This window comes from Chinchilla lanigera, unplaced genomic scaffold (genome assembly GCF_000276665.1).
Source record: "Chinchilla lanigera isolate Chin_1 unplaced genomic scaffold, ChiLan1.0 scaffold00049, whole genome shotgun sequence".
In the NCBI taxonomy this organism is placed as follows: Eukaryota; Metazoa; Chordata; class Mammalia; order Rodentia; family Chinchillidae; genus Chinchilla; species Chinchilla lanigera.
This window is the reverse complement of record NW_004955450.1, coordinates 8452562-8466479: the sequence shown is the minus strand read 5'-3', so window position 1 is coordinate 8466479 and position 13918 is coordinate 8452562. Positions and strand designations below refer to the sequence as shown.

Below are 13918 nucleotides of genomic sequence, written 5' to 3'. Positions count from 1 at the left end.
ATTAAATCTAGTGGTATTTCATTTTTAGGTACCGGGAATCGAACTCAGGGCCTTGTGCTTGCCAGGAAGGCACTTGCACCACTGAGCTACCTCCCCGGCCTAAATCTAGTGGTATTTTAAATGAACGAATGAATTCATTTCAATGTCTAAAACCCGCAGAGCCTGACACATGGTGATGTCACATGAATGTCTGTTGAACCGTCACTCCTGCCCCGGCACAAGTGCTGGAATTATTTCCACTGTTTTTGTTTTTGTTTCTGTCAAAACAGAAGAAACAGATTCACCTGTCAGATTCCTGGGAGCTTGTCAATTTTGTCCATGTCTCTTCACAGCTTTCTTTTTAAAAAAAAAAAAAAATAGGAACATGAAGAAAATGCTTGTTTATTATTTTGTTGTTATTGATATAAATATTTTAAAAATTAAAATTGCTAAGGTACTCTCTCTGGTGTGTAGAAATCCCACTTAGCTTTAATGTTTTTTGACTTTGAAATGACTTTAGATATTCAAAACAGTTTCAAAGATAGTACAAAGCATTCAACGGCACCCTCACCTAACTCCTCCCCTGCTAGCACCTCCAATCACCATTGTAGATATGTCAAAACGAAAAACTAAAACCCAACCCTGGTGCGCTGTTGTTAACTGAACTGCAGATGCTATTCAGATTTCTCCAGGTTTTCCTTAATCTCCCTTTTCCTTTCTGGGATCACATCCAGGATCCCTCATTCCATTTAGTCATCATGTCTCTGCTTTAAGTCTCCTCTGGCCTGTGACAGTTTCTCAGACTTTCCTTGCTTTCTTATGACCTTGACAGTTTTGAGGAGTACAGTGCACCCTTGAGTTACAGCCAGCCTGACATGAACAACTCAGGTTATGATCAGAATTTTAGTTTTAACTTATGACCACAGTCTTGAGTTATGACCTGAATGCTGCCTGCTTGTGCTCCCAGCTGGCCTCAGATACAGATGTAACCCTTAAAGAGTTCTGGAAGGAACAGTACCTTTCCGGTATGGGGTTAATTGAGAAATCCTGGACCAATGTCTCTCCAAGGACACTGAGATCTGCCTGTGTACAGGAGAGGGGCTTTGAAGGCTGTGTAGAGGAGCCTGAGCCTTCAGTTGGCAACTTGAGTTACAACCAGTCCTCGGGAACTAACTGAGTTCATAAGTCAAGTTCCACTGTACTTTTCAGGTTGTAGAATGTTCCTCAGTTTGGGCTTGTCTAACGCTTTTCTCATGATTAGGCTGGGGAAATGGGTTTGAGGAAGAAGATCTTTCATATCACTTTAGTGCACCCTGGATGCCAGCACGACTTCCCACTGGTTATGTCAAACTTGATTATGCAATGAGGATGGCATCTGTTAGGCTTTTTCACAGCAAAGCCACGCCTTTCCTCTTTCTACCTTCTGTTCTCTTCATGGTCTTCTAAATTAACAAATACATACTGGTATGTTATATACAAGGGCCCACACTGAATGAGACAAGCAGATTTCTTGACCGTAGGGTAGGAGACACTGCTATAAACTGTGCTGTCAGTCTTGGTGTGGTGGCAGCAGTGGTGTTGACAGGTACAGGAATGTGATGCCCAAGGCAGGCAGAAAAAGCCCATACAAGTTGAGTTCCGATCACTCAATCCACTCTACTTCAACATTCATTCATTCATCCATTCAACAAGTATTAACACAGCTCTGATGTATCAGTTGTTCTCTTGTGCAGTAGAGCTATAAAAGAGACACACAATTCTCCCTCTCCTTAGTGAAGTTATACTCTGGTGGAGAGACAAAGAAATGCATAAAAGGGGTATTAGTAGGCATGTAGTTAGACATTAGCAGGTCTAAAGAACAAAGCAGGGTTCACAATAGCACATGTTGCCATTAAGTAAAGAAAGACTTCAGTGTATAATACATTTATAATCATGTGTTAGGTCTCAGGCCCAAAGTGATCCTGATATGGCAAGCAAGTCCATCAAGAAAGGCACTCACAAGAAAACCAAAAAGGCGGGAACAAACAAAGCTGAATTGGAGCGGCTGATGGACAGTTTCTAACCAGGAGCCAGAGAAGATGTCTGTGCTGATCTGGGTCTCACCTTCAGTTTAAGTGCATTTTAGGTTTCCATAGTAACCATTACCTCATTTTTGGGACTCTTATAAGAATGTCACACAATTATCACAAAGTTTACTTCTCCCAGAAGGTCAGATGGCCAAATTCCTAATGACCATTGCAGTTTAACTTTTAGCCCACTTCCCAATTTGTCCTGTTTGTTCTGTTCGCATTTTATGACTGCTCTGCTCTGAGTTGAGTTGATAGCTAACCAAGGTGACTGAGGTGAACTATAGCTTAAGTGAACTTTAAGTGACTTCTCAATATGGAGTTAAAAACAGAAAATGGAGTGTCTCTTGCCCTATCAATCCCACAGAGGGCAATGTCATTTCAAGGTTCCAATTGTATATAGTCTTTCAGATGCCTGGTCACCTGGCCATTCAACTCCAGAACCAGGAATACAGCTTTCCTGGCTGCCATAGCCCACAGCCCAATGCTAACAGGATTGGGCTGGACCTGGTTTAAATTAAGAACTATTCTTTCTTCAATTTCCTTCCTAAATTCTTACATGATAAAAGCCTCTGAGGAAAAACTGAACATCTAAAAAGGACAGGAAGAGCCGGGCGTGGTGGTGCACACCTGTAATCCCAGCACTTGAGAGACTGAGGCAGGAGGATCATTGTGAGTTTGAGACCAGCCTAGGCTACAAAGTGAACTCAAGGCCAGCCTGAACTGCACAGCGAGACCCTGTCTCAAAAAGATAAATAAATAAATAAATAAATAAATAAATAAATAAATATAAAAATAAAAAGGACCAGAAGATATTTTGCAATTCCAAAGTAACTTCTAACTAAAAATGTCAATAAGCGTCATACTTATCATGGTTCCCTAAACCCAAGGAATAATTTGTGTACATAATAGGGTGTCCAAACTTGCACTCAGGACAGCTGCCTATGTGGCACTGCCTGCCTTCTTGCTTGAAGACCTAACTTTTTCTTTACTGTACAATAAATTCTGCTTATATTTCTGCATGGCCTAGGTGTCTTGACCAAATTATTTCATCAAGGTTACAAAGAACCAGCGACCAAGGAAGTGAGGGTCCAGTTTCTTGCTGCCTGCATCAGGACCCAGCTTCCCAGGGACAGTATCTTAAATAGGAGAAGTAGTAACAAGAGAAAGGAATTAGGAATCATGCACACCTTCATTCTTGTGTCTAAGGGTGTGTGGGTAGGTCTGGAGTTGGAGCAGGCCGCAGGAAGAAGGTGACATTGGAGCCAAGGCCTGTGAGGGAAGGAGCGTGCAGATACCTGGGATAAAAGCAGCCTAATCAGAGGAGGTAGCAAATGCAAAGGCCTTGAGGCGCGATGCCCCATATGTTCAAGAATATTGAGAAGGAGGCTGGTGGGAGTGAGAGGGAGTAGTGGGAATTGAGGTTCAAGAGTTTAGAAGGGGGTTGAGGGTACAGCTCAGTGGTAGAGGCATGCTGTGTGAGGCCCTGGGTCAATGCCCAGCACCCTACAGCAGAAACAAAACGAAGTTCAGAAGGGGTCAGGGGCAGAATGTGTGGGGTTTTGTAGGCCAAGGAGAAGACTCTGGTTTTTATCCTGCATAAGATAGGAAACCATCCAGAGAGTTTTAACCAAACAAGTGACCTGATCTCACTCTGACAATGAGATTGAGACCAGAGTATTTATAGGAGAGGGAAAGGATGAAAACAGAATATGAGGAAAGAACAGTTTGGACTGAGGTAGTAGCAGTGGTGGTGGGAGGGCTCAGATTTGGGCTAAGGATTCAAGATTGAGGGCAAGGTAATAGATGAAAGAAAATCTCTCAGAATTTGCTACCAAACATGATTTAAAAACCAGCAAATGGCTTCTAAAGATATTTCTCCAAAGAACATTTACAAATGGACAATAAGGATATGAAAAGATGCTGAAGATGCTGAATGTTGGGAATAAGTAGAGAAATACAAACCCAAACCACAGTGAATATCACCTCACACCCAATACTTTGGCCACTGTAAAAAAAGAAAACAGAAAATAACAAGTATTGGTAAAGATGTGGAGAAACTAGGACATTTGGCAAGTTGGAACTTTGGGTAGGAATATGAAATGGTATAGCTTTTGTCAAAAATGTTATGGCAGTTCCTCAAAAAATTAAACAAAAAAATGTGATTCTGCTTCTGGGAATATATCTGCTTCTGTCCACTGTGGTATGGATATAAAAACATTCATTTCTCCCAAAAGTTAATGCGTTGAAGACTTAGGCCCAGGGAAGCAGTACTGGAAGGTGGTGGGCTTTTAAGAGGCAAAGCCTAGTAGTAGATTTATAGGCTACTGGGAAGCTGTCTCTGGAAAGGGTTGCGTGGCCCCAATCTCTCTGGCTTCTTGTACTGAGTAGTAATCTCTTCCTACCACACATGAGCTTTGTATTGTGATACTGTCAGCCATGAGATCTTCACCAGAGCCAAGCTGATGCCAGCTAAATGTCCTTGAACTTCCCAAAACTACTTAAAGAAACCTGTTCTTTATAAAGTGAGCCTGGCTCAGGTATTTCATTATAGTAATCAAAAACAGACTAATGCAATATCCAGAAGAATTTAAAGCAAAATAGGGTATTATTTGTTTGTTTTGTTTTATCTTGGTACTGGAGACCTTCAAACAAAGGTCTTTGAAAATGTTAGGCACGCCCTCCACTGCTACACTACATACTCAATCCTGGAATAGATATTCTTAGACAAATGTTTATAGGAGTATTATTTACAATAGCCAAAAGTGGAAGCAATCCCAAGTCTACCAATAGATGAATGGATAAACACAATTCCGTATATACACTTGGTGGTCTTATTTTACTCTTGAAAAGGAAGGAACTTCTGACATATTCTACAGTGTAGATTAACACTGAGGACACTATTGTAAATAAAATAAGCCAGACACAAAAGGACAAACATTGCATGATTTTACCTGCATGAAGTATTTAGATTAAACTAGAAATAGCAAAAACGTCAGGGACTAGAGGGAAGTTGTTTCAGTTTTGCAAGGTGAAAAACTTCTGGAGATTGGTTTTACAACAATGTGAACATACTAAACACTACTCAACTACACACTCTAAAATGGTTAAGATGGCACATTTGATGTTGTGTATTTTATCAAAATTTTTAAAAATTTAGAACGCGGCACTTTACAGAAGTGTATATTTTCATTAAATTTACCAGCAGGAGGAGTCAACATGGGGGAATTTTCACAGTCCTTAGCGTCACCACACTGGTGAACTTTGTTTTCATGTTCTCTTCTGGGGTCATTTTTCTCCTAGCACTTACCACTGTAGAATGTACATTTCACTCATTTGTCTGTTTCTCCCATCAGAATATAATTTTATCATATTCTGCTTGAGAGCAGAGAGGAATTTTCTGCATAATTGTCACTACCTAAGAGAGGAATTTTCCAATACATTAGTGAGTTCCTTGTGTTAGCTTTCCACCATAAAACAAAATACCTGAGCTAAACAACTTACAAGGAGAAAAAGTTCATGTTGGCTTGTGGTTTCAGCTGATGGTCGCATTGCTTTCGGGCCTGTGGTGAGGCAGAACATCATGGTGGGGAGTGCATGATGGAGGAAATGTGCTTACTTGATGGCAAATGGGAAGCAAGAAGAGAGAGAGGAAGGGATGGGGTCCCAGTATCCCCTTCAAGGTTACATCGCCAATGAGATAACTTTTTCACACTAGGCTCCATCTTTTAATGCTTTTGCCACCACCCACTAACGCCGCAGATTGGGGACCAAGTCTTTAACACACAGCCTTTGGGATACATTTCAGATCCAGTCTGTAACAGCCTTCCATGAGGAAACGTACAAGTGAGGACAGGTTTCTTACTACAGTCTGCTTTATGGCTTACCAAAGTACCTCCACCAGGGCCTGAGTGACTACCTGACTTATAGCTACTATTAAAAAAGAAAGACAAAAAGGGCTGTGTGCAAAAGTTTTGAGATTACGTACAATTACAATGCTGAATGTTAAACTTAAATATACTTATTATTCTATGTGGTAAAGAGATAAAATGATATTTTATCATTTAAGATCATTATGGAATTGTCTGGTATTATCTGTGACTATGATGTTTCTTACAGTATCTGTTAAGAGATTTCTGGAATATCCTTGTTCAAATCATCAAAGCGAAGTTTTTTTTTTTTTTTTACTCTATGAAGGCTATAAAAACTGAAATGTAATTATATTCACTGCAAATATTGGGAAAGAACTATGAGTTTGCTATTTGTGTAAGAAAAGCTTCACAATATATATGCAAATTGGGCAAATGGAGTCGGTTTCTCTATGGTACTACGAATAAAAGACATTTAAGCAAATCATAGGTACATAGAAAATCTCTAGTTTTGCAGTCTATTTTCTCAAATAATGGGAAATGAACTTTCAGTAAAAAGTACTTGGGGACCTTGAGTGAATGGGTTTATTTTTCAGAGGAGTCAAGTGCAGGTTGGAAGGGGAATTCCTAGAATACCTAGAGGATCTGACTAAATGCGTTTCTACCTAAGCTATTAAGTTACAATAACTAAAAGGTGATAATTTATCTCCTACAATGGCCTTTCCAATTAAATATAAGTGAAATTTAGGTAGTGACAATTATGCAGAAAAAATATTATACTAAAAATGATCAACATACAGTTTTCTGCCTTCTCACACTAACCAACTCTACCTGTTCTCAAGGAACAGACTGTTCCCCACTGAGTTTATCCAAATTCAGACCCCAAAAGTAAAGCCCATATGTGCACTTTTCATCACAATAAAAGGAAGGCCGAAGCTACATGCTGCCATGTGTAAATAAATTCTGTATAGGTACCACAGATGGACGGGATTATATAGTTTAAGATCTGAAGTAACAAGGCATTTAAAAATACCCGAGGTTTACAGCAACTGTCCTGATATCACTGACTGCATAAGCAATTGCAATTTAGTTGAAAATATATGGTCTAGACCTGATTGTTTTTGCAACGGTTGAATAAAAGATCACAATGCCATTCCTGCAGCTGTCCCCAAGCAGTTAAACTCCTCACTGAGTTTCTTCCCTATGACTTTTGAAACGGGGGCCGGGGGGGGGGGGCTGTTGTGTATTTTTAGGGCACTCCCAGGGAACCTCACTAAAAAATTCAAGTGCGTTCTGCTGATGTGCAAGACACATGATGATCCTCCAGACCTATGACTTGGAATAAGGGGTAACCCTACAATTCTTTGCCTTGCCCTTATTGATTTGAGGCACAAATAAGCACAGATTGACCAAGTGGGGGTACATGGAAGCCGCCGTCCCGTTTTGAGGCTCCTGTGAAGGCAGGTAGTAACGATTTTAAGCCTAAAATTGGTTTTTGGCAGACTCTAGCCCTAGATCAGTTTCCTCCTTCGTCTGTTAGATGTTTCCACCTCTTAACCTTTCACAAGCGTCGAGAAAAGGCGGTCACCTCAATGGGCGACGACGATCTAGAGGCCGCGCGAGAACAACACCCCACGCCCTTCTGGCGGGGTCGCGCGCGCCCGGCGCTGGGCGGTCCGCCCGGGAGCTGCCCTCTTCCAACATGGCGCCGCGGGAGGCGGGTCCCGCACGTCGGCTCCCGGGGTTCCGGCGCCGGCGCGTTTTGGTTCCGGAGTAACAGTGCGCCCGCCGCCGCCTTCCTCTTCTCGCCGCCACCGTCGCAGCCGGGTCGCGCGGTTCGGGTAGCGGGGGCTGACACCGCACGCGCCGCGGCCTCGGGTTCCCAGAGGGGAGAGGACTGGCTCCCTGACCCTCCGCGCAGGGCCCCCCTCAGCTCTCCAGGGGTCCGGCAGCCCCGGGCTTCCTCCCTGGTCGCCCCGGACCGAGTCCCGCCGGGTCCGGGACCCTCCCCTCGGCACTGCGCAGGGCTGGACACCTGCCGCTGAATGTCCCCCGTCCTTGCTCTGCAGCTTCCGCAGGTCCACACCGCCTGCCCAGAGCGTCACCGTCCCGTTCGTCCTCTTCCAACTGCACAACCTCCCGACCTCCGGTTCCTCCTGGCCCCGGCCGCTCCCTAGGGCGCCCTCCCCGGGGGACCCCTCCGAACCCCCGAGCCTGGCCCTGTCGTGCCGGCGGGCCCCTCCTGGGCACCCCTCGTCCTCGCGCCCCCTGTGGTCACCGCTCGGAGCCCCTCCTTCGCAGGGGACAGGATGTGAGCCCCTTTAACCTGTAATGCTGTGGCTGGGCCCCGGCCCCTGCCGCGCCATGGAGAACCAGGTGCTGGTGATTCGCATCAAGATCCCAAATAGTGGCGCGGTGGACTGGACAGTGCACTCCGGGACTCAGTTACTATTCAGAGATGTGCTGGTGAGTGGTATCTCAGTGTCCCAATCCCAGGGAGGGGGACTCGGAGTTTGGGGTAAGCAGCTCCTTCACCCCCGGTGGCCTGCGCTACTGGTGGTGGCCATTGCCGGCCTCCTTGGGCAGGTAGCTTTTTCTTTTCTCTCTTCAAGCACAGCGTCTATCAGTTGCAGCCACTGAGGCCGGGCGGATGTTCAGGGTCCCTGGAAAGTTAAGTGAATCAGATTGAACCCCTGTCCTCAGCAAGCGCACAGCCCGGGCAGGGACGCACAGACGCTACCAATCGGGATATTAAAAGCTAAGTTTGCAAGAGAGTTCTGTCCCGAGTGATCGAGGAATGTCCCTGGCCAGATGCCAGCCATGTCTTTCTTCTGAGTTCTCTGAATTTGGTGGCCTGCTGGGGCAGGGAAACCAGGGCGACTGTAACTTACAATATTTGCGCACAACCTAAGATGTCCTGCGTTCTAAGACAAAAATTTTACCTACCGCTAAGAAAGAAAAAAAAACACTGCCTGTGAAACTATGACAAAAGCAGCCCGATTTCAGAGATATTAAAGTAGAGGGGAAATATGCATCTTAGAGATGATTGTGTATTACCTTTAGGATACCCAGAATATATTTCAAATGAAATTATGGAACATTAGGGCTGAGCGTGACCCAGTAGGCCCTGTTTGGCCCATGCACCTTTTGCTGTTTTGTTTTGTTCTTCTCAGGGAAATACTGTGGTGAGGTAAGAGGACTTCTTCACAGCTGTGTAGTTTCTGGGAGAGTCCGTACCAAAACTCAGATTTCCTTTCTCTTAGTAGTTTTACCTCATGCTGCAGCTGTTTTGTGGCTTTTTTTTTTTTTTTGTCTTTTTGAGGCAGGGCCTGGCTATGCAGTTCAAGCTGGCCTTGAGCTCACTTTGTAGCTCTGGCTGGTCTCGAACTCGCGACGATCCTCCCGCCTCAGCCTCCCAAGTGCTGGGATTACAGGTGTGCGCCACCATGCCTGGCTGTTTTGTAGCTTTGTAGTCTCAGTTTGACGTGTACAGATTGCGTTGTGCCCATTTTATATATTGAATCCAAAAGGCACGTTGGAAGAGGCAGACATAGCAGAACTTACCTGCATGTAAGAGGGGCCTGAATGGCAGGTTTTGAAGAAGACTTGTGATTTTTTTTTATTGTCTTGGATAAAAATTTGATTCCTGTAAGTTTATTTTGAGTTCTGGATGTTGCTGACCATCCAAGCATGCAGATTTTCAGAGGCTGTACTGAGCCAGCAGCTTCCAGCCTCATGAGGGAGTACTGTCCTCCCTGCATCTGGAGCTCTCCACACTGATGCACACAGATTTTCTCCATAGGCCCAGACTCCTTATCATAGTCCTCTGGGTGCATCTCGATTGGCTCTGACCTGCCTGGCACCCAGCTTCCTCTCTTTCCACACCTCCGTGAGCGCTCTGTGCTCCAGGTAAGCAGAGTTACTGTCAGTTCTCCCCAGTGCCCAGGCTGTCCTTGCTCTGCCCTTTTCTACAGCTGGCCTCCCCTGCCATGCCAAACTTCAGGGGTCCTCCATGTGAGTGTGGGTTACGTGGCACCTCTGTGTTCTGCAGCTTCGTGTGCATACCCCAGCAGAGCACACATTTGGTCACGATTATTTGCTCATCTGTACCCCTGGAAGGTAAACTTCTGGAGGAGAAGGAGATTTCTGTTTCCCTTCTGCTGCCTCAGAGGACCCCAAGATACCTGTTTAATGAGGGAGCTTAAAATAGGGTGCTTGCCAGGCATGGCGGTGCACACCTATAATCCCAGCACTAAGGAGGCTGAGGCAGGAGGATCACTGTGTTCAAGGCCAGTGTGGGCTACAAAGTGAGTTCAAGGTCAGTGTGAACTGTATAGTGAAATCTTGTCTCAAAAAAAAAAAGTATGCTTGCATTATAGCTCTGTGCATGGAGTACTAGGTTATGAGTCAAGAAATTTGAGGTTCAGTGCCCGTTGTCCTGCTAAGTAGGCAAGCCACTCTACCTTCCTGAGCCTCAGTTTCCTTATTTGTAAAATACAGATGTTGATACCTGCCCCAAAGATTTATGGAGAGTGAGATTGTGTTTCTGGTTGAGCAAGATGTACTTTCTTTCACTTTACTCATGTGAAACAATAGAAGGCATTATTTTTCGGGAGGTTGAGGCAGGAGGGTCATTGCAAGTTCGAGAACAACCTGGGCTACAAAGTGAGTTCAAGGCCAAGCTGAACTGCATAGCAAGACCCTGCCTCAAAAAGACCAAAAAAAAGAAGGCATTATTTTAAGTCGATCAGTATAATGTTTAAAAAGATGGACTAGCTAAGCCCAATGGAATACGTGTAAATCCAGCTGCTTGGGAGACAAGTAGGAGGATTGCAAGTTTGAGGGCAGCTAGCCAATTTTGTGAGACTGTCTGAAAATAAAAAGCACTGGGAATCAGGCATGGTGGTGCATGCCTAGCATCCCAGCGCTCTGGGAGGCTGAGGCAGGAGGATGGCAAGTTCAAGCATAGCTGGGCAGCTTAGCAACTTAGCAGGGGCCTGTCTCAAAATAATAAAAACTAAAAGGGCTACAGATGTAGCTCAGTAGTAGAGCGCTTGTCTAGCATGCAAGGCCCTACCTACCTTCAATCCCTAGTGCTGCCCTCCCCCTTAAAAATACTGAAGAAATCTGGAACCAGACTGCCTTAGTTTGAATTGGAAGCCCTATCCCTTGAACAAGTGTCTCCTTATTTGTTTCTTCATCTGTTTTAGAAAAGATGGAGGAGGATAAAAGTAGTGCTTAGAGATCTGAGGACTGTGGGAGTGGAGTCCTGTGAAATGCTCAGGGCGATCTAGCCTGCAGTAAGTGCTCAGGAAGCATTGCCTCTAGACACATGGAATAGGGCCTTGGCCTTCTGCTTTTTGAGTGCTTCCCAGTTGTTCCTGGCTCAAGGCAGACTGGCCTAACAGAGACCCTGCAGTGGTGGCCAACAAGGGTGTCCATTTGGGTGAGCCAGGGAGGGCCAGACAGAGGGCCTGCCGTGCTGAGTGCCGTGTTGTCCATAGCAGCTTTACGGTGTGCAAGCCTAGATTCTCTGATCTTCACTCCCACTTCACCTCATTGCTTCGTCAAGAAAATGCGAAAACCAACAGAATGTCAGCATCTCTGGCTTGGAACCTCAAACTTTAAAGCCACAAGAAACCTGGAAGCATCCCTTTCCTCCAAGCAACCCCTGTGTAACTCCTAGGGCCTTTGCACTGAGCTACATCCTCAGTCCTTTTTTATTCTGTATGCTGAGACAGGGTCTGCCGAAGAAGCTAGATTGCCCAGGGTAGGTTTGAACTTGGAATCTTCCTTCCTCAGCCTCACACCACCATGACCCAACTCCCATTCCAGTTTTCTTTTTTTTGTCTTTTTGAGACAGGGTCTTGCTATGCAGTGCAGGCTGGCCTTGAGCTCACTTTGTAGTGCAGGCTGGTCTTGAACTCACAATGATCCTCCTGCCTCAGCCTCCCGAGTGCTGGGATCACAGGCATGCGCCACCACGCCCGGCTTCCCATTCCAGTTTACATGATGGGGCATGAAACCCTGGAGGGAGAAAATGCCCTGCTAAGGCCACCCAGAGTGTGTGTCACTGAGTCACAGTAACTGAGGATGTCTGACCAGTGCTTTAGGCATTGCCTCACCAAGTAACTAGGAGACACTGGGCAGGTCCCGGGCCCCCAGGGCCTTGTCTTTTACCTGAATTGTCAGGAACTGGCTGTCCTGTGAAGGAAGCCTACCTGGTCTCAAAGGGCAGGGACACTGGGAAGGGCCGTCATGCCCACTTTCCAGCTTTTTGTTTCTCATCTTTCCTGGAGATCTGGAAAACCTTTGCAGATTGGGTTGGCTTAGGCCTGATGGGGGAGGATATCCCACCCTGTCCTCTCTGCTGTTTGTATCTTATCTCTTAAGTCCCCGTTTGATTTCCCCTCATTGTAAACTGAACCTGTGATTTTTTTTTTTTTTTTTTTTGCCTTTTTTTTGGCCTGGTCAGTTAGCAACCACCATTTACTTTCTTTCTTTTTGTGTGTTTGTGTGTTTTTGAGACAGAGTCTTGCTCTGCAGTTTGGGCTGGCCTTGAGCTCACTCTGTAGGCTAGGCTGGTCTGGAACTCACAACGATCCTCCTGCCTCAGCCTCCCGAATGCTGGGATTACAGGCGTGCGCCACCAAGCCTGGCACCATTTGCTATTTATGTCTTTAGTTGGCTCTTATCATCCTAGAAGTGTCTTATATTGTTAGTCTTTATCTTTATGACCAGATTATAATCTTCCTAAAGCCTTCTCTAGTTTACTTAAAAGGCTCCTGGCATGTTGTAGATACTCAGGTGTGTTTTGGGTCTGTCAGGTATTTACTGGATTTATTGCAAGGACTAAGGGAAGAAGAAATGATCACCACCAAGATAGGTAAATTTAAGTTTTGCAACTTTGTTAGGTGAGGTAAAATGTCACCTTGTTGGGGGTAAGAAAGGGTCATTTGGAAATAAATTCTGAATAAGTCCCTAAAGTATAGGTGGAAAATGTACCAAAAAATCATTAAATGTATCCGGCTTAAAAATGACCAGCAGATACTCAGTAATTTTCATACCCTTGTGTTGTTATGATAGTCCCATTTTATTTCTTTGAAGCAGTAAGATGGTCAGTTGTGTTCACTTGAATCTCTCAGTTGTTTGCTTCTGTCCCCCTCTCCTCCTTTTCCCATATCAGACCTAAGGCCTTGAGTAATGTTGGTGGGCAAACCATACCACTGTTGTCCAGCAGGCCTCTTAGAAGTTTGCTCTTTGAAGGGGTCTGCTCTTCACTAGCAGAAAAGATCCTAAGTTACTTTGGCTATTCTGCGGAGTGCAGTTCACATCTCAGGATTGCTTGGCAGTGATCAGAGCTCTCTGGAAGTAACCAGGGAGGACCTAGGTGGGGAGGACTGGGATAGAGTGTCCCTCCCTCTGTTCCCGGCCCTCCCCATTTCTTCCTGCACTGGCTAGAAAGAGTCTTCAGTCAGTGCTGCGGAAGAAGGCAAGCGAGCAATTACCATCTTCCTCCACTGATCATTGAGTGCTGAGTTTGAAGGTTTTACTATGAGCTTTGTAAGAATCGGTGATTCATGTATTTAATGCTCCCTAATATGGCACTTGCCATATGGTGGGCGTTCTGCTGACCCCTTTATGAATGTCAGCTCACTAGTCCTGCAAGGCAGGTACAGTCATGATCGCACCTTATACGTAAGGGAACCGAGGCCCCCAGTGGCTCCTTTGCCCCAGTAGTGAGAGGCATAGCCAGTGTCCAGCCGGAAGGTGGGCTCCAGAATCTGTGCCCTCGTGTGACACTTTTGCCCGTCTACTTTATTCTTACTCATTCTACAGGTTCTTGTTAATAAATGCTTTTTCCTTTTCACCGTGTAGAAAGCATTTTTAACCCCACATCTTTTACTCAAAAAGTCAGTGTTCTGTCTGCCAGGACCAGAGTCAGAGAAAGCATAATCTCTTTTTGACTCTGATGAGTAAGGACTGCTCAGGATCATTCTCTTT

The 13918-nt window shown here is 45.2% G+C and overlaps 1 protein-coding gene across 7 annotated transcripts in view; it reads left to right on the top strand.

Moving 5' to 3' along the window:
• The first annotated feature begins 8221 nt into the window (after positions 1-8221).
• Map2k5 (mitogen-activated protein kinase kinase 5) overlaps positions 8222-13918 on the top strand; it is a 250682-nt gene continuing 244985 nt past the window's right edge. For all 7 annotated transcript variants that reach the window (XM_005393687.2, XM_013518967.1, XM_005393686.2 and 4 more), the window contains exon 1: positions 8222-8380. In XM_005393687.2, coding sequence (XP_005393744.1) covers positions 8246-8380 — 135 coding nt within the window. In that variant the 5' untranslated portion in view covers positions 8222-8245. The remainder of the gene's footprint in view (positions 8381-13918) is intronic.